The sequence below is a fragment of the Microchirus variegatus genome, assembly GCF_963457635.1.
Source record: "Microchirus variegatus genome assembly, chromosome: 12".
Lineage (NCBI taxonomy): Eukaryota > Metazoa > Chordata > Actinopteri > Pleuronectiformes > Soleidae > Microchirus > Microchirus variegatus.
In genome coordinates, this window is record NC_139813.1 from 4,113,850 (window position 1) to 4,135,089 (window position 21,240).

At 41.5% G+C, this 21,240-nt stretch overlaps 1 protein-coding gene across 2 annotated transcripts in view; it reads left to right on the plus strand.

Annotated features, from left to right (window-relative positions):
- The window catches only part of nt5dc1 (5'-nucleotidase domain containing 1), a 129,756-nt gene that overhangs the window by 86,160 nt on the left and 22,356 nt on the right, over positions 1–21,240 (plus strand). For both annotated transcript variants that reach the window (XM_083898229.1, XM_083898230.1), the window contains exons 8-9: positions 6,053–6,150; positions 17,070–17,191. In XM_083898229.1, the coding sequence (XP_083754355.1) occupies positions 6,053–6,150; positions 17,070–17,191 (220 nt within the window). The remainder of the gene's footprint in view (positions 1–6,052; positions 6,151–17,069; positions 17,192–21,240) is intronic.

The following is a 21,240-nucleotide window of genomic DNA, read 5'->3' on the forward strand; positions in this document are numbered from 1 at the left end:
AGTATGCTAAATACATATGCAATATTTCCCCCGTCATCTTTTTCTCCTCAGTCCTCATTGGTTTAATTCTTGTAGTTAATACAATAGTAGTTTTTATTTTACAATTTAAGGGACAAACATGCTAGCATAGAGTACATCTACATCTTCGCTGCACTAACCAGCGTTATACTTGAATTATTTCTCATGATAATGAATTAGATACAGTAGTAGTTTGACCCTCTCTGATCTATATGTTTAGAATGGCAGCTAAAAAAACTGCTAACATAAAAGCTAAGTAGTTTTGAACTTTTGAGCGACTTAGAAGAGCGAGGATGTGGCAGGAGTGTTAAGTGTTCTTAAAATCACCAGTGCACTTGGACGGGAATATGCAATCCAAAAGAGAGGGATAGGGCTGCAGCAATTACTCCAGTAATTCAAGAAACTCGATTACAAAAATTCCTTGAGTATTCGCTTAATTCCTATCTCGTGCATTATGCGTCCTGTTCAACGCAGGGGTCATTGTTCCACACGGACCATTTTAGCAGACACACCCGGATTTCAGATGCTATGACGGAGAGTGAAACAGTCCATAAAAGGCAGAAAATGTCCAAAGTGTGGGACCAACAAGCTTAAACGAGAACGCTGATTTGATGTAGTTTACCGGAGCGTACTGTATTTGTAGCTGCAGATTTCCTGAACTGATTTAATTTGATTTAATTTCGAGATATTTATTCATTCATAATTCATAATAATTCAGCTGCTAGTTTAGCCGTAGCTCTGGTGAAGCTAACAGATAAATTGACAATTTAATTATTTTATAATTATTTTCTCTCTACACCAAATTATTTTTGTATCATGTGGCCATACCAGATTATCGATGGCATGCAGGAATATTGCAGTCAAGTCTTGTCAGATTTGCACACAGGAAACAGGATATTGAATATTAAAAGTGGAATTTGATTTGATCAATGCAGAGATGGTTTTACAACACAAAGACCAATATTTTTTATTTTTGGTTAAAATGTTAAAGGTGCCATATGTAAGAATGTGGCTAAAAATGGTTACTACATTCAAATTCAAAATACAGAGGTCTTTTAAGTATCGTTTCCTGAAGTAACTGGCAACCCGTGGTTGCTCGGCAGCTGAGACTCGACTGACTGCAATGATTGGTAGACGGTAGATTGCCAAAACATCATTTCAAAACATCATTTCAAAACATAATAATGATTTGCAGTCTGCAAAAGATTATTTTATGCAAATATTTTGTCTGTACTGTTGTTGTTGGTGAGTTCAGTTTGTTATATGAACATTATTCCTGAGTCTCTGTGACATATTAGGAGGATTTTATGGCCAGTTGCTTTAGATTTATTACATAATGCACCTTTAAACCAACTCACCAAAACATTTCAGTCTCTGCCTTCATCAAGATGCAAAGACAGGAAGCCACAATCTTTGAAGCCACCATGTGTGAAGTCTTGAGATGGTCAGTGGACATGTAATACAAATGTTGGACCTTAGGGGCAGTGATTCACACACGCACACTGAAATCTCTCTCTGTTCTCGAAGGACACATTTAAATTGTGGATGCTGTCATCGCCTCATGTCTGCTGAATGTGCACATAGACACCTGTTTGCTAACAATAAGATAGCCACAACAATTTAACAGGGGAATAATGATAATAGATTGCTGTGTTTGCAGCTTGTTCTGCTGCTAAAACTGTGCCAAAAACAATCAATCCAAGTATAAAACTTAAAGACAAAGTGACGAGCCAACACCCAGTGGGTTTGCCAATTAAACCCATTACTTTTACTGAGCCAATTGTTATTATTTGGCAAGGTAATTGATAGGATCCATCTGCTCACACCTTGCTATTTGTTAGTCCCAAAGTAATACTCAGCACTTCATTTTATAGCTGTAGGTGTGCAACCAGAGGATTGCTCTCTCTCCGGCTTTTTTGTAGTTCAACTCTGGCTTTGTGCGTCACTGACCTCACTCTGTGTGCAGCTCACGCTGTGTGGTTTAGCTTTATTTGTGTAGCCTAAGTCCTGTTATGCTCTCGCTCGAGCAGCAAAGAAGGCCTTGACAAAACACAGTGTCCATGTTGCTGCTGCGATTGAACAAACATGAGCCTCTCACAGTCTCTGTGAGGTGTTGTTGTCTTTGACTGCGCTCGTCCGATCTGCTTTTTCACTTTCCACACCAGGAGCTGATTGTCTTCTGTGCAGCTAAAACACAGGTCGACTCAAGGCCAACTCTGCTCTGGATGCCAGTTCGTTTCATGTGGCCTTTGTGGAGCCCTCGACTCCCCACCCCACCCTCCACTGTTTCCTGTTTAGCAGTGGAGGGTCTCATCCAGCGCATCTATTCACACCTTTACCATGAGGGAGACAGTACAGTAGTATCAGATGTAAAATATCACGCTTCAGGGAGACTACCTATCCACAAGTTATTCGTCACCTGAACAAGCACTTTATGGTTTACTACATAACCCGGTTTACCTCTCTCTGCACTTTTTTTGCACAACTGAACCTTACTGCTGCTTTCTGTATTGTCACTATTGTCTGTTACATGTGAGCATACCAAAGCACATTCCTATCATCTGTATTATTATACTGTTGAAGCGGCTATAATAATAAACTTGAACTTGAAAATTCATTTGAACAATAAGAGAAAAAATACAGAACTGGTTGCTGTATTAAAAGAGGAAATAATGAGATATAGGAAGGGAAATTACAAGAGGGAAGTAGATCCAACAATTCTATGGGAACGCTCTGAAAGTCACGATGAGGGGAAGGCTGATATCACATACAGCATTTTCCAAAAAAACAAAACAGATTAGATACATACTAGAAACAAATCGGAAAATTTAAAGAATTGGAACAACATAAGCAATCAAATGATCCAGGTCTACCTGACCAGATCAAGGAAGTAAGGAAGAAAATAGATGACATACTGTTGGAAGAGGTGAAAAAGAAAGCAAGGTTTAGTAGACGTACTATGAGGGAGGAACTAAAGCCACTAAAAACCTAGCAAGACGTATAAGGAAACTGCAAGCGTTGTCTTATAAACATAAAATAAGGAATCTGGTAACCAATAGTATTCTATATGAGCCAGAAGAAATAGAAAGGGTTTTTGAGGAATATTATAGTAACATTTTATTCGCAGCCTATTTCTGTGGGTGGAGAGCTCCTGAATTGAGAAACTCACCGCACCCATTAAGGCTGCAAGAAATGCAATTTATAGAAAAATGGACTGACTTCACTTCAGGAGGACAGAAGAGGACATCACCATCATCACTGGACATTAAGAATATCGATAGAACAAGGATTGATGGCTGTTGTAAAACTGTTCTGCTCTGACACTGTAAGTGTTGAAAATGTCAACTACAGTATTACTACTACTACTACTACTACTATTACTACTACTATTACTACTACTACTGCTACTACTACTACTACCAAAACCAAACTGCCCTCTGCCCAGCGTCAATCCCCACCGGGCGCGTTACAGCAGCGGCGCGGTGCCTTGGGATCCAGCGGTATTCACGGAAGATCGCGCGATAATCTCGAATGGACGCGAGTTCGCGAGATCCAGCGATAGACTGTGTGTATAAAGGAAACGACAACAACACAGCTTCTTTCATTCTCCGAATTGGAAGAACTGTTGATCTGGTGTCATAAATTATTTCTCTGTTTCTCCACTTCAACTATCAGTCTCTCCTCGTATATTATGACTCTCCGAGACGCTCTGATTAATCGACTGTTGACCTGGCAGCACCGGTCACGACGAAATGTTGATGTGAAGTTGTGACAGGCTATATGACCTGCATATTGTGTTTTATTTTGAAAGGGGGGCAGAAATGTTTTACTTTGATTCTGTGTTGGATTTCCTGTCTGTTACGATCTGCTCTGTTGACCTTGACGCGACTCAGCAGCAGCAACGGCAAATAGAACAGCTACCTATCGATGGCGCTGCGGCGCGGCGAGCCACTTCTGAGACGCTGTTGAGACGTTCCGCAGCGCGGCCAGTGGAAATGCTCTCATTGATTAGAACGGAAGCGATTTGCAACGGCGTCCAGTGGAAATCCAGGGTGTGACACAGACCAGCCAGCATTTAATAAAAGGTCACAGATTTTCAAGCACAAGCTACCAGCTATATTTTCTTAATGAAAAATCCAGAAACTACACCATGTCGCTGCTGAAGTTTTCTTATACTATGGCAACCTGGGTCCCTCTGTGACTAATGAAAATACTCTCTTTGGAGTCCGTTTGGTTTCATTTGTGCGCTTGAAGAGAAGACTGGATTACCTTCTCGTCTCCGACACACAGACTCGCTCACACACACACACACACACACACACACACAGCATGTCGGGCTGCGGATCAGTTACTCAGAGCAATGAAGTCAGCAGTTATCAGAGCAATTTTTGGTTAATTGAGTCGGCTATATGGCTTTTGGAAAGCCCTGTTGTCTGTCTGTTAGTGAGCAACATAACTCGAAAATCATGGACGGATTTGGTGGAAATTTGCAGGAAACATCCATAATGGGACCAGGAATGATTACATTTTGGCTGTGATCCGTAGACGCTATCACTGGTTACAACGTACGCTGTCTGACCCAGGCGTACCGGCAGGGTGTATTTTGTAGGCACTGAGATGACTTGGCGGAGATATGCGCTCTCTGAGTGCTTTTCTAGTTTTATTAGATTTTGGTATTCAAAGGTTAAAGAACACCCCTTTTTTGCTTGTGCATATGTTGTCCTGATGGAACTATCAAATTTCATTAAAGAAGAACTTAAACCGTGTTTTGAAGCTGACTCTGCCCAATGTGGGCAGGGAGTTATCAGTGAGTGGGGAGAGGAAGGAGAGGTGAGTGAGCACCGCTGGGGGCATGATCTTCAAGTGACAGCAAGTGCAAACTGCAGCAGTTGGCAGCTTGCTGTGGTATTTACAGTGACCGCTTAGTGCTGCATTCTGTGTGAGACGGGCAAGTCCACACACTCACACACCACACATGACATTTGTCACGCTGATAAGTGATAAAAGTCACCTCACATAAATTAGTCATCTATGAATCGATGACGTGAAGGCAGTTTGCGCTGCGTAGTTAATTCAAACTGCTGAATTAGTGACCGATCAGCCAATCAGAAAATAGTATTCACTGTTGCTGGGCAGAATGGACGCGATGTGCTCTGGTTCACAGCTCCGCAGCCCGCGTCCACACGGCTGCACAGCTGGAGTCGCCAGACAATGTTTATCAGGGGTTCTTCTTGCATAGAAATACTCAAGTTGTAAACACTACAAACGGAGCAGTTTTTTCTACCGACCCAATAAACAGGAGCACGCTGAGCTCGCAAGGACTCTTTCTGATGACTTAGAACCAGGAAAGTAACGACAGCCTGGTAAATAGCGATTGTCATTTTTGTCCAACCAAAGAAATACTTGTACTACACCGCACACTAAAATGTTTCTGACTATAGAAGAAAGACTGTAAAATAGTACCAAATTACACACATTTAGGATTTAACTTGTGTAATTAAGTAAACACCATACATTTTCACTTTCATTCCCAGAGACTGTCTCAGGACCTCTTTGGACCCCACTTGTGAAACTGTACTATAACATTTTCATCCATCAACCTGATTTGTTTACATATTTTTTAAGTTCCCAGTAAGATCTGCTTCCTGTTACATTATACATCCTGTCCTTTGCCTCCCACCTTAAAAGGAAGACCATGCACCATCCTCTTACATATAGTGTATATAAACAGTATCTAGTACTGTGGTTTCCTTAGAGACACCAACCAAACATTCTCCCTCAAAGTCCCTGTGGGGTTGTATGCAGCCCGGTCACACTGTGTACTTTGTCAGTCTAAGTATTCCTACCACAGTTCTGTATGTTTACACTGTTTATTGCTCCATGTTTTCCATCACATACGTGCCGCCTGGCATCACTGAGCTCTTAGTGCTTGTGTAACTCAGTGGATTTGGATGCCATCCAGTCATTGTCCTTCACGCAGCAACTGTGCAGGCGCCTGTTGCGCAGGTTAATGTTGTTTCTCTGGCTTCCACAGGAAGGATTTCGAGGAGCTGTTTGACGTCATCATCACAAACGCCCTCAAGCCTGGTTTCTTCTCGTTGGTGCCCGAGCAGAGGCCCTTCAGGACTTTGGGTGAGTCCCACAGCCCAGGCTTCCAATTTAAGCTTTTCACTCCAATGTCCAAAATCCATAAATATGTTGTTTATAGCAAAGCTTTAGGGTTCATTTCAATTCTAACAACTTGAAGAGAGAGATTGTAAAAAACAATAATTAAGATTGTACACTGATTCACTTAACCTGTTCTGCCTAGGACTACAAAATCATGATAAAATCAGAGTTCCCATGATCGTAAAATTCCTGGAAATTTTTTGAAATTAGAACACCAGTTTTCCAGACTTGAAATGGTAAATGAATTAAGTCATAACCTGTCCACACCGAAAAGGGTTTAGGTGAATACACATGTTTTCGCTGGAGTTTGTCTGTCTGTATGTTATCAACATAACTCGAAAAATCGTTGACAGATTTGGATGAAATGTTCAGGAAATGTCCACAATGAGACCAGGAACAAGTGATTACATTTTGTGGGTGGCTGAGTGCTTCTCGTTTTTATATTGTGTTGGAGATTTGTCTGCACAGAAAAGGTGCTTTGGGAGACCGGATGAGAGGGAAAATCTCAAAACGCCACTCAACAAATACGCTACTTTGGGAAAACAATGTCATAGTCCCACCTCTCTTTTGCACTGACATTCACTGTCCCTATTTTCACTGACGTCGTCGTCATTGTTTGACCGTGTTGCCAACTGCTATCAATAAAAAGTGATTAAAGTCAGCCTGGAAAGACACTAGATATCACTAGAATATGTTTTGTCTTCAGCGAGTTGAGACACAGGAGCAGTGGCGGATCTAGAAAATTCTACATGGGGTGGCAAAGCAGTCACAAGAGGTCTTGGCAGGGTGGCATGGGAGGAAGGTATGCAAGAATCCCCAAATGTAAATGGATTCCATTACATTTAATGGAACATTAAATACTTAAAAACTAATGACTGTTTGATCATGAACAACAGGAGCAAGCCCAGTGCATCTCTTAAAAAGTATTAATAGCTTAATTAAAATCTAAAATAAAAAGTGCAATAATCAAAAATATTAAAAAACAAACTTAAAAGTCTGAGGACCCTCTTCCTCCCTGTCACTTTGTGAATCTGCAGCAGCCTCCTCCTCTTCATCCCTCACATCCTCTTCTCCTTCACTTATTTCTTCATCTCCTTCTGTGGTCTTCTTCTGCTTTGAGCCTCCTGGTCTCTCCAGTTCACTACCTTCTCCTTCATTTCCCTCTTTCTTCTTTTTCTGCTGTGCACTTTTCTTACTAAAAACTCTTTCAACATCCCCACTTTTTGCTCTCCTTTTCATTGTGAGAGGCTCTGGTTATCCTTGTATCACTACACTGCAAGGCCGTAACTAAGTGAGTCAGGGGCCTAAGATTGTATTTAGAATTATTGACTTTTGGTCAATTTATTGTTAGTTTCACTACTTTGAAAAGCTTGTGGACATAGTGGCGGATGTTTTTACAAATAAAAGCTGGCTCCACCCTTGCACAGGAGTGAATAAGAAAATAAGCCTTGAAGAATAACAGTAAAACTGAATCGTAAAATAATGTGAGGAGAAAACAAAGCCTATTTTCACAGACACTATTTTCACTTGAATGAAGAGATTACTGAGTGTTCCGCACACGGTCTGTGCTGCACATCCACAGGCTCAGTGCCTTCATGCCAGAAAGTCGCAACATTTATCGATAGTTGGGAGTAAGTCACTAAAAATAACGATAAAGTCACTTTGTTGTCAACACTGTTTCCCCTGGCTTGGTTCTGTCTCCATTTCTGTGAATTATATACACTGTAATGTGTATAACGTCTTCTTGTTGTAGCATTACAGCGCCACTTTCATGTTTTTCATGTGGGTAGACATTTCCTGAAACAATGCTCTCTTTACAGGAAACCTTTTCAAAATGACAAAGAAAAAGATGAATTCCGATTCTGTGTGGATATGTTTTGGAAAAGTTTTTCATCTGGAAGAGCCCAATCTGATACCAAGCTCTGTGAACGTCACTCACTTGATGCATGACACACAGGTTACCACAGTATGCATTATGTTGACTAACCCTGGATTTCCACTGGACGCGGAACGGCCGCGGAACGGCAGCGGCGCGGTCGCCGTTGCAAATCGCTTCCATTCTAATCAATGAGAGCATTCCCACCGGCCGCGCTGCGGCGCGTCTCAGCAGCGGCCCAGAAGCGGCTCGCCGCGCCGCAGCGCTATCAATAGGAATCAGTTCTATTATTCCGTTGCCGCTGCTGAACCTCGTAAATTTCAACGAAGCAGATCGCACCAGACAGGAAAAGCGACACAGAATCAAAGTAAAACATTTCCGCCGCCCTTTCAAAATAAAACACAATACGCAGGTAATATCGCTTGTCACAACTTCACATCAACATTACGTCGTCACCGCTGCTGTCAGGTAACCAGTCAATTAATCAGAGCGTCTCTGAGAGTCATATTGAACAACGAGAGACTGATTGTTGAAGTGGAGAAACATAAAATCATTTATGACACCAGATCAACAGTTCTTCCACGTAGGAGAATGAAATAAGCTGTGTAGTTGTTGTTTACTTTATACACACAGTCTATCGCTGGATCTCGCGAACTCGCGTCCGTTCGAGATTATTGCGCGCCGCTGCCGTAACGCGCCCGGTGGGGATTGACGCTGGGCAGAGGACGAAGCAGAACCGCGCCGCCGCCGTTCCGCGGCCGTTCCGCGTCCAGTGGAAATCCAGGGTTACATCTGTACTGTCAGGCTGGTTAAACTTGACTTTGCCAACAAAAATGATGTCCATGTGTATTTGCATACATTGCCGGTAAAGGAACTCTGATCACAAGACACATACACAATGCATTTGAATGCCTGGTGTGAACAGATGATCTGGACACATTTTGTCATTGTCACAACTAACTAGCACATGATCAGCAGTCTCAAGTGTGAAATATTCACAGTTGCAGCCTGCAGAGGCCAATCCACGTTTCCTTTATGCGTCACAGACGCTTATCTCACTTTGCCGCTGAGTCTGCAAACACTCCAGACTTCCCAGCAGAACCAGGTCAGGGTGAGGGCGGAACTTTGAAACAAGTGCAGATGGTGGGGTCTTGGTTGCCGTGGTTGCAGTGTAACCTGCTTTTGTGACCTTATTTTTTTTTTGCACTGCAGCAGATTTTTGAGGAGTTTCAATAAATAATTCAATAAAATCACTGGCTCAAACTCTAGGAAGCACAGCATTCTCCATGTGTATCTTTTTGACAGTGGCCATGATATTGGTCAGTGATGCTGGTTTGCAGATGATGGTTTTACGAATAATTTCATGAGGCTCACCACTTATATAATGAGTTATAAACTTAAAGTTATAAAATTAAGTGAAATATGATAAGTATTGTTATTTTGATGTCTTGATCAGCCCCCTACTGACCGAACTAGACACTCAGTGGCCCCCAGGTTATTTGAGGAAAAGCATTTGATTCACTTGAAGCGAACAGAGACCTCCATTTTGAGCCAGACGAGAGTTCAATACTCTGATGCGTATCAGAGTTCGGTTGCGCATTCACACCAATGAACTGGATTTTCCAAGCAAACATACTAGAGTTCGATTAAAACACACGTTATTGATATTGGTAATTTTTTTATCTCACTCCCTGTCATTTGTTATTTAAAGGGACAATGTGTAGTATTTATGGGTTTATATAACCCAAAATCCACTTTTTTATACATATTATGTGCTCCTGCATTGTCTAGTCGCTGTATAATAGTTTTTGTTTCATTTTAGTAGTGTTTCAAAGAGTCATGTAAAATAACATGGTCGCGGGCCGCTGTTGCACTGCCACTGTTAGCAGCGAGACGCCATGTTTCTACTGGAGCCTGTATGGACAAACGCGAGAGAACAAATCAAGCGTCACTTTACTTGTAGCGGAAGTCCCGAGCGGATCTTTTAGAATGAAGGACCACACGTATTTTACAGCGGATAAAGGAACACCAGTACCTGACCGTACGCAGAAGTAGCGGAAGTGGAAGTCCCGCCTCCACTCTCTCCGCTTCGTCTGCTACGGCCTTGGTAGCTCGCCCTCTCCCTCGCCTCACGAACCTCATCTGCTGACACGGAGAAAGACAACGAGGACGACACTTGACCAGCTGCGGATACCGTAGCGCTCAGGGAAGGGAGGGGGTGAGCAGAGCAGCAGGTCTTTGTTGTAAATTTCAGCCTCTTCTCTAGATGGCACTATAAACTACTTATTTCCCCTTTAAGAGCTGTGAGCAGAATAAACCAAATTCCATTGTATTGAGGTGGAAGAAAAAATCTCATGCAGATTTCAAAAACCCCGGCAAATCAAGTCAAATCAGAGACAGATAATATGTGTTTTATTTTGATTTGGGTGAATTGTCTGTTTAAAACTGTGCTTTTTCAGACGTCTGCAGTATGTCATAGACCGTTTCAAATGTTGTAGGGAAATCTGAGGTCAGAACAGATGTTATCTCAAAATGTATACTCAGTACGGTGATTGCCAGCAGCTGTTGTTTATTTTAGTGAGATGAATCTAATCTGTCAGTGTCTAATTAGCTCAGATCCATCACATGTCCACAACAACTGCCTGTTCTTGTGGACGCCTGTGTTAAAGATACAAGTCACTGAAAGACAGGCAGCTTGCAGGAATCCTCCCGTCATCTGGTTTGTCTTTGTGCCAACAACAACACAGGGGAATGTATTATGTTACACGAGAAGAAGACAGGATGATCTACGCACTAAAATATCCCCTACTCTCTCTCCCCCTTCCCCTTGCTCAATCTGGGTTTTGCCACGTTGGCAGAAAAAAAAAGGGCATTGGTTCTTCCTCCAGCCTCAGTCGGCAGACAATAGCCACTCCCTTTTTTAAAGATGGAAACACATGTTTTTTTTGTTTTTGTTTTTTTAATATTTGACACTGAAAGTTAAACTTTTTTGAAAACACTTTTTTGAAACATGAGCAGTATTTGATTGCACTGATTGGTTGCAGTTATATGAGGTTACAGTATATTCATGAGAACCCACACCTCTTATTATTAAATAAATAACCTGGGGCATGTCAGTTTGGATTACTACATCTGTGATTGTGATACGTGATGAAGATACGCAGGTAAAATGATGCATTCACACACCACGGTCCCTGCTGAGCCAAAAATCATAAAGGGACACTGTGTAGTATTTATGGGTTTATATAACCCAAAATCCACTTTGTTATACATATTATGTGCCTCTGCATTGTCTAGTCGCTGTATAATAGTTTTTGTTTCATTTTAGTAGTGTTTCAAAGAGTCATGTAAAATAACATGGTCGCGGACCGCTGTTGCACTGCCACTGTTAGCAGCGAGACGCCATGTTTCTACTGGAGCCTGTATGGACAAACGCGAGAGAACAAATCAAGCATCACTTTACTTGTAGCGGAAGTCCCGAGCGGATCTTTTAGAATGAAGGACCACACGTATTTTACAGCGGATAAAGGAACACCAGTACCTGACTGTACGCCCGCACCACGGAGAAAGACAATGAGGACGACATTTGACCGGCTGAGGATACCGTAACGCTCAGGGAAGGGAGGGGGTGAGCAGAGGAGCAGTTTGTTTTTGTAAATTTCAGCCTCTCCTCTAGATGGCACTATATACATACATTTTTATTCGTATAGCACCAAATCACAAATGATCTCAAGGCACTTTATATTGTAAAGCAGAAACCCTACAATATTATAGAGGGAGGAGAAGAGGAAACTTTTTAAACCCAAAAAATGGCCAAACAACAGACAGGTCTTCTATTTTTGCTACACATTGTTTCTGTGTTGTCCTTTTCTACAGTTTTAGTTTAGTAAACCTTCGTGGTCCAAACTGTCAAATTTTGCCAGTAAACCCCTGCTATTGCAACTGCCGTTTTACTCATGCCGGCCATGGGGTATGAGAAATTCATATCAAGAAATATGAATACCGGTTTCTGGTCTGAAACCCGTATACCACCCAACACTAACACTGAATACTTGTACTGTCTGACACAGTGGAGCTGGAGCTGCTGTGTTCCCGTACTCCTGTGGTGCATTTAGTAAGACGTCTGTCAAATGTCAAAAGCATTAACACTCATAGGTCCACAGCGAAAAATGACACCATCTGCTTTCAAGTTGGTCCCCCATCATCCTTCCTTTCACTATGTTTTTCTCTTGCCCATGAGGAATGAGGTGTCTCAGGGAAAAACAGGAAATTGTTTAAAGCTCCCATAGAACGGAATAACAATTAATGCTGTTTTTTAGTGTGTATCTGCGTCATTACCTTGTTTTAAAGCCCTTAAGGTTCTAAACAAACAGTTCAGCCACTGCTGAGAACGCTGTGTTGTAATCTCGGGCTCAGCGAGATCTCTGAAAAAACCCATTCTGGTTTAGCAAACAGCGGTAATCCTGAACAGCAGCTACTCCTGCTCCAGGCACTACACTCTTAATAAGGTTCTTGGCCTTGTCCTTATAGGAGAACATAGGAGAACCCTTTTTGGTTCCAGGTAGAACCTTTTATAAAGAAACCCTTAGTGTTACTAAGAACCCTTTTAAAACCCTTTATTTAGTAAAGGGGTTTTAAAGGGTTCTCTGGCTCAAAATGGTTCTTATTGGAACCATTAGTGTTCGCAAGAACCCTTGAAAAACAAATGGTTCCAGGTGGAACCTCAGCCCTTATAGAAGAGAACACTTTTGGAAGTATTATTTTGGAAGTGTAGTCCGGGCACATCCGGTTGCGTACATTGAACCAAATAAGAAGAAAACGTTTGTAGTGTAGGTGTTTCACGAGCGACAGTGTCTTCTGACTGTCTGACTCCAGGTCAAAGTCGTAAAAGCGACTCTGGCCTTTTAGGTGATGGATCCATGAAGGAAATAAGAATAATAGTTAATGGTTTATTGAATTTCTGTTGTGCTAACTGCACTGTTTGCACACCAAAAGTCTTTATTCTGTTGCCTTTTCTGATTAGTTTATGCCACTTATGCTAATTTGAACAAGGGATTAAACAGCGAAAACATGAAATTTTGATATTGATTTTACAAACTTCACTTTTCATTTGGTGAAGGCTGTCTAACAGTGAGTTAACTGTTAACTGTATGTTAAAAATGTTAAAAGTATGTGTTTTTTGGTGCCCACAGAGATAACAACAGTTTTGTTTCAATACTGGTACTAATATGAATTTCACTACTTTTCAAAATACAGACAAAACACACAAAAAAATAATTATTGTTCTTTATTTTAACAAAACTCTTTCAAAACCATAGAACATAGAGCAAATGAATGTTTAAAGATAACTTTTCCGAGCAACAAATACTTTTAGAACAATGGGAATGTATATATATATATATGTATTGTGTATATATGTATATATATGTATATATACATATATACATACATATCATATAGGAGACAAGCACAGTGATAGTTGAGAAGGGAAATTTACAGAAAGTGTGCAAGAATTATTTAAACAAAATTAGGAATGTGCATAAGTTTGCCATTTTATTGATTTCAATACCTTTAGCACTAATTATTGGAACTCAAAATTGGTTTGGTAACCTCAGTGACCCTTGACCTCCATACACATCCATACACAGGTGAATCCAATCATGAGAAAGGGTTTTTAAGGAGGCCAATCATAAGTGTTTCTCCTCTTTGCATCTTCTCTGAAGAGTGGCAACATGGGAGCCTCAAAACAACTCTCAAATGACCGGAAAACAATGATTGATCAACATCATGGTTTAGAGGAAGGATACAGAAAGCTATCTCAGAGATTTAAGCTCTCAGTTTCAACTGTGAGGAACATTGTGAGGAATTGGAAGACCACAGGCACAGTTCTTGTTATGGCCCAAAGTGGCAGACCAAGAAAAATCTCAGATAAGCAGAGGGTAAGGATGGTGAGAACAGTCACAGTCAACCCACAGACCAGCTCCAAAGACCTACAACATCATCTTGCTGCAGATGGTGTCACTGTGCATCGTTCAACTATTCAGTGCACTTTACATAAGGAGATGCTGTATGGAAGAGTCATGCAGAAAAAGCCTTTTCTCTGCACCCGCCAGGGGTGGACGGTGTATAGGGACGATTTGGGTGATGCCCTCCCAACTAGGAGGAGAAAGATAATTTTATTTCCTCACCAATTCCAAAGATCCTTAGTACTAATATTCCTTTCAGCCGTCTCTGCCAGCAAAGGTAGTTATTATCAGTGTTCTAGACATATTATCTGTCATTGTCCAATCAGAATCATCAGATTCAAGTCACGTTTTATGGTTCCGCCTCTTCTGGGGCCCCTTGACTCTCATGTTAAAAAAGTTTTTTTTCCCAAAAAATACCCTCCAATGCATTTTTAATGACGATTTATGTGCACTCACTAACGTGCTTGTGTCATATGTAAATTGAGCAAAGAGAGGAGGGGATAACTTCTCTTCTCTTCACATCACGTCTCTCGATAAGTTAATCGCCTCTCTGATAGCGGTGCTCTGAGCGAAGCGTAGCGAAGCTCACCGTTTTAAAAATACACAGAGGATTGTGCTCGTTTAATCAGTCCCAGCACTAACTGATAAGTACACGTAGTTTGACCAGTGCCACGGAGTTCACGCTTTCATACGTGTAAGCTGTTTATGGCTCGTAGCAGTGGACGGCAGTCATTTGAAGCTACGTTCGTTAGCTTGTTTGCTAACATTGTTGATGTTTGTATCCCTCAGGGTTTAACTGCAGGTTAAACTTCACGCAAATCAGACAATCGGACTGTTTTGTGTAAGAGAGTATTGTAAGATGCATTTAGCAACACATCTAAAGATCACATTCTGCACTTTCCTTTACACTTAATGAATAATTTGACTTGACTATCTTGTCATATGTTTGTTGTATGTATCTGGTAAAGTGTTGTGAAAGCTCTTGATCCTTGGTCAGTTAATAAATACTTGACTTAATATGCTGCCCCTGTCTTTATGTGGTTGCTGGACACATCTTGTGTCCTGTTTAGCTGTTTTACATCATACATTAGATTCATGTAAATAATATTTGTTTATCAAGCCATCTTGTGGACACAAGAAGGACTGTTAATCATCTAACAACAAATTGATACTGTCTTGCTTTATGCACCTATTGAATGGGTCACCTTAATCATTATCAGAAAAAAATGCATTTTGGAATAAGGTGCTGTGGTCTGATGAAACTAAAATAGAGTTATTTGGGCAAAACTAAAAAAAAGGGGCGATATGCATGGTGGAAAAAGAACACAGCATTCCAAGAAGAACACTTGCTACCTACAGTAACATTTGTTGGTGGTTCCATCATGCTGTGGGGCTGTGTGGCCAGTGCAGGGACTGGGAATCTTGTTAAAGTTGGGGTCGTATGGATTCCACTCAATATCAGCAGATTCTGGAGAACAATGTCCAGGAATCAGTGACAAAGGTGAAGTTGTGTCGGGGCTGGATCTTTCAACAAGACAAAGACCCTAAACACTGCTCAAAATCTACTAAGGCATTCATGCAGAGGAACAAATACAACGTTCTGGAACGGCCATCTCAGTCCCCAGACCGGAATATTATTGATAACTTGTGGTGTGATTTAAAGCTGACTGTCCATGCTCGGAATCCATCAAACCTGACTGAAGTGGAGATGTTTTGTAAAGAAGAATGGTCCAAAATACCATCCACCAGAATCCAGACTCTAATTGGAAGCTATAGGAAGCGTTTAGAGGCTGTTATTTCTGCAAAAGGAGGATGCACAAAATGTTTTCTTTTGTGAAATCTAAATTTATGCACATGCCTAATTTTGTTTTAATAATTCTTGCACACTTTCTGTAAATCATATAAACTTTATTTCACTTCTCAAATATCACTGAATTTGTCTCCTATATAATCATAATATAATCATGAACATTTACAGACTTTTGCATACCACTCTATATGTATAGATATATGTATATATATATATATATGTATATGTATATATATATATATATATGTATATGTATATACATATATATATATATATATGTGTATATATATATATACATATATATATATACATATATGTGTATATATATATATATATATATATATACACATATATGTATATACGTATATGTATACACACTACCGTTCAAAAGTTTTTTCCGTCAAAGAACCAGCAAAACTGTTGCACAGGGGTTTCAAGTGTTTTCTAAAAAAATATATACTGTATATTCTTTTGAAATTGCATATGTTGAAATGAATTAGATATTGTCAATATTTCGGCATCCAATTATTTAAAGTGGTTTGTGCCAGAACAAGACCGTTAACTTAAGCTCAAATAAAATTTATGAATTTCTTTAACCAGCTGTTGATCTTTAAACTCTGAACTGGTCTGGATCCTTGTCCTTCAAATGTCTCGCCAAGTTTGTCACCCTTGGTGAGAAAAGTTTTGAAGCACTGCCTGCAGACCGCCACTTCACTGTTTCCGGTTTAACCTTCACATTTGCCTTGAAGCCACATATTTCCAAATTGCACTTCGGGCTTACTGTTTTATTATGACTCGTGGCTTCTCCAGAAGCTCTCTTTCTGTCTCAGCGATGTCTCCCTCCTCCACGTCGACATGTACCTCATCTCATATTATTACCGGTCGATTCCGTAAACCTCACACAGAAGCCGATGGGGAGTCTCTGTGTCTCAGTCTGGCTCGCGGTGCGGGGGGGCACACAGGGGTACACACACCATAGTTTGTGCCAACTATCTTGCACTGTATCCCTTTAATCATCTCACAGCCTCTGAGATATAACCCATTGGTCTGCTTGAGGAATCCTCAAAGCTCAGAAACAGCCCTGCTGTTCTGCTTCCTTGTGGACCTGTTGTTAAACACTGTGGTGAGGTTTCGTCCTGGACGACAGGAGGTCCTGTGGTCATGTAGCTGCCGACTCTTTGTGCAAACAGCAGACAACTTTGTGGTCTCATTTTACTCCTCTTTCCTCCAGTGAACGACGTGGAGGAGAAAGAGGGGCTGCCTTCATTGGACAAACCTGGCTGGTACTCTCAGGGCAACTGGCCCCACCTCCACGAGCTGCTGAAAACCATGACAGGCAAACCGGAGCCAAAGGTAGGCCCATCACCTTGTATATTACAGCAACAGGCAGCCAGACCTCTGCCAGAGCTACATCTCTATGGCTCACTTTGAGGTTGAACCAAACTTTGGTTTTGGCAGAGGCTGAAAGAGATGAGAAGCTCATGATAACTCGGCTCAGGCAGATTCACACTGGTGTGATGGAGAGAAGGAGTGTGGACCTTGGCATGACTGTCCACAGAGCAGTGGACTGCAGCCAACTCCCTCATACCAACTTCTTATGTAGCCCACAATCAGTGTGGCCGGGGTCGTACCTATGTTTGTAAAAAAAGGGTCCGATGTTCCCCATTTTTCCCAAAAAAGGTCAGGGTTAGGGTTAGGGTTAGGGTAAGGGGTAGGGTCCTATGTTCCCCGGGTCCTTTTGGGTGAAAGCGGGGAACATACAAAGCGGGGAACATAGGACTGAGGAACATAGGAAACCGGGGAACATAGATACGGTCCCGTGTGGCCAACTACTTTCAATGGAAATTAGCTAAAGCTAGCCTAAAAAGTAGCTACATGTTGCCAGAACATTAGCATATTTGTGACATCATCACATATTTGCATATTGTCCAGCTTGTGTTAGATAACGCTTTTTGATCATATTCCTTTGGCTTTATTCACATGTGAACTGTTTGATCTGCTTTTAAAGTTAAAAGCAGCACAATATCTTTCTGATGATTATTTTCCATTCATAAGAGGAGGAGAAAACAAAAACCCATCTTCACAGACGCTGTTTTACTTGGAGGAACAATACAGAGTGACTGCACACGGTCAGCTGCACCACACTGGTGGTCACAGTTATTATTCTTCTTTCTCTGCCTCCCAGTGACTACAGTCAGACTAGATCTCTATCCACGGCAAATAGAGCCAGATGTAGCTCACTCGTGCATCAGAACTCATGACTTACTTCTTCAGAAAGTAGCTACGGTTTGGCCAGTAAGTTGTTAGCCTGGTTAAGGTTAGGGTTTTTTGTTTGCAAGCAACAAAGTCGACAAAGTCTCCCCCATTCTGAAGCCAGGATTTGCAATTTGACCAGAGAAAGTCATCAGAAAGTCTGCAATAATGTCCACGCTCATAAAAAGCACCTGGTATTGTTAGGACCAAATATATTCAGTCTGTCTGGTTCTGCAATGCAGGGCTTGATCTCGGTGCATTTAAGGTTTAGAGTCCTCGTGGCAGATTTTTCTGGAGCGTTTCCTGCCAACAATAGTCACATAACAACTGTTGCTCTATATTACTAAGTTTGGACCTATGTTATATACATACATATTGCAGTGTTGGTTTGATTACACTGTTTGAAGCTTTGTAGGAGGTAAATCCTCACAGTTTAATATTCTATGGAAGAAAACTGTTGTGAATCATAAAGAAATACGATGACTGTTAAACAAACACTGACACACATGCAGAGCTCCATCTGCCAAGCCACTCGTCATCACCTCCCTCCCTCCCCTCTGCTCAATGCTCCCTCTGTTCAGCCAAGCAGCCACGTGGAGAAAGCTCTCTTGGAATTCGGCACGTCACTGCACTTATAGCTGTCTGAAATGCTCCTCCTGGATGACCTGAGGCGCTCTGTTTGCACTTTTCTCCACTTTCACCTGAACAGACTTAAGGCAAGCATGTTTAATAATAGAGGTATTCAGGGGGGAATATTACAGTCCCTCCACAGCACTGTGCTGAAACCGCTGCTGCTTGAATGTATTACTATCTCAGAATGGGACCACATTTTACTTTATCATTAAAGAAAGAAGGTCAAATATTTTCCAAACTATTGCCATTAAAACAAAGAGAAAAGCCTAAAATGCTAAGTGGAATTGGACCTTCCAGTTCAGACAGTGTCCTACAAAGTTAAGTAATAACAAATATTAATAAACATAACATGTAATAACATAACTGGGCATCCCATGGAGAGGGAATTTGGCTCTTGACTGGAGGTTCGATTAACGTCAGGTCTGGGTTGGCGTATCTCTGAGCAATGGGATGTACCCAATCTCCATTGCGCCACATTAATTGGGTTAATTGGACACTCTAAATGGACCCAGAATTCCAAGAATCTCTTTCCGGAGCTCCTCCCACCAATTTGTCACAAACAGACGCACACTGTTCATACACAACACATGACGTGAGGAGTCTCTCATCTCTGAAATATCACATATCAACATTTATTGTCGGAATCTTATTTAGATTTTTTTTTCTTAGGTGTCTTTGCACCGGTCTGTGAACTGAACTGTAGCAGAAATCTAGGATTTTATTGCCATCGATACTGATACTGTTACTGTTTATTCACACTGTAAAATAAAAATCCTTTAAAGTGATGCTATAGTAGCTGTAAACCATTACGACATAACACTTCAGACCCATTGCACTGCTTCACATTTATAAACTGTTGGGTGACGGTGATTCAGTGGGAGAGTGAGTCGTCTTTCAACTCAAAGGTTGTGGGTTCGATTCACGGCTCGCGAGTCTACAAGCCGATGTGTCCTTGAGCAAGACACTTGCTCCTGACGACTGTGCGGGCAGCGTATGAGTGGGTATGAAAGATGAGTGATAGAAAATGAAAGTGTGAGTGAATGGGGAAATGGAAACTGTCGTGTACAGCAGCTTTGAGTGCTCATCAAGACTGAAAAAACAAAACCATTGACCAAAACCACTGTTGCATTTGTGTTCTTGCAACTACCTTTTTTATGTATGGTTCAAGTATCTGTGTTTTTGCAAAATAAACCAAAGTAAGTAGAACATTGTAGCTGTCATTAGCAGCTCAATTGCTTCAATCAATATCTTGTCACTGAGCAATGAGGAACTGGGACCAGTTTAGTACTGGGTGGACATTCAGGGTGATGCTTAAATTGATAGTTCGGAATTTTGGACATAAGACCTATTTTCCAACACAGCCGGTATGATGGAGACGTCTGGAGACGTTTTCAAGAAATTTCATTCAGTTCTTCTAGTTGCCGAGTTCGCTGATGCTATGGGTAGCACAAGTCAATGATACAAGTTAGCATGGCATTAAAAACACTCATACCGACTCCACAGTGCACCCGAGGCAAATCGATTGTAACGGCAGACTATCGATGTACATATCTGTGTTGATAGAATGTTTGAAATAAAACCAACCTTGCAATTTGAAGGATTTATCAACCGCCTCACTATCCCCGGATTTCCACTGGACGCGGAGCGCCGCGGAACGGCATCGGCGTGGTTCTACTTCGTCCTCTGCCCAGCGTCAATCCCCACCGGGCGCGTTACGGCAGCGGCGCGGAGCCTTGGGAGCCGGCGGTATTTACGGAAGATCGCGCGATAATCTCGAACGGACGCAAGTTCGCGAGATCCAGTGATAGACCTTGTGTATAAAGGAAACAACAACAACACAGCTTCTTTTCATTCTCCGACGTGGAAGAACTGTTGATCTGGTGTCTTAAATGATTTTATGTTTCTCCACTTCAACAATCAGTCTCTCGTCGTACATTATGACTCTCCGAGACGCTCTGATTAATTGCAATTTGAAGGATTTATGTCTCAGCAGCAGCAGCAGCAGCAGCGCGTCATACTTCCGGCAGCGGCGGACTGATTCCGCTGCCGGAAGTATAGTGCTGAGAAAGTAGTCCCTCAAAAATTCATGCGATGCGACATTAGTTTTGTTTCAAATTTTATTCTATCAACACAGATATGTACATCGATAGTCTGCCGTTACAATCGATTTGCCCCGGGTGCACTGTGGAGTCGGTATGAGTGTTTTTAATGCCATGCTAACTTGTATCATTGACTTGCGCTAGCCATAGCATCAGCGAACTCGGCAACTAGAAGAACTGAATGAAATTTCTTGAAAACGTCTCCAGACGTCTCCATCACACCGGCTGAGTTGGAAAAAAGGTCTTATGTTTGAAATTCCGAACTATCCCTTTAAGGACGCTACCTATAGTTCTATTGCTTTGATCTGCACCGCATGGGTACTTTTGCTTTCACATATGCAGAGTTCTAAATGAACCAAAATAGACCACGACACCGGAACCAGACTAACGCGTCTGATAAACATGGAGGAACAGCTT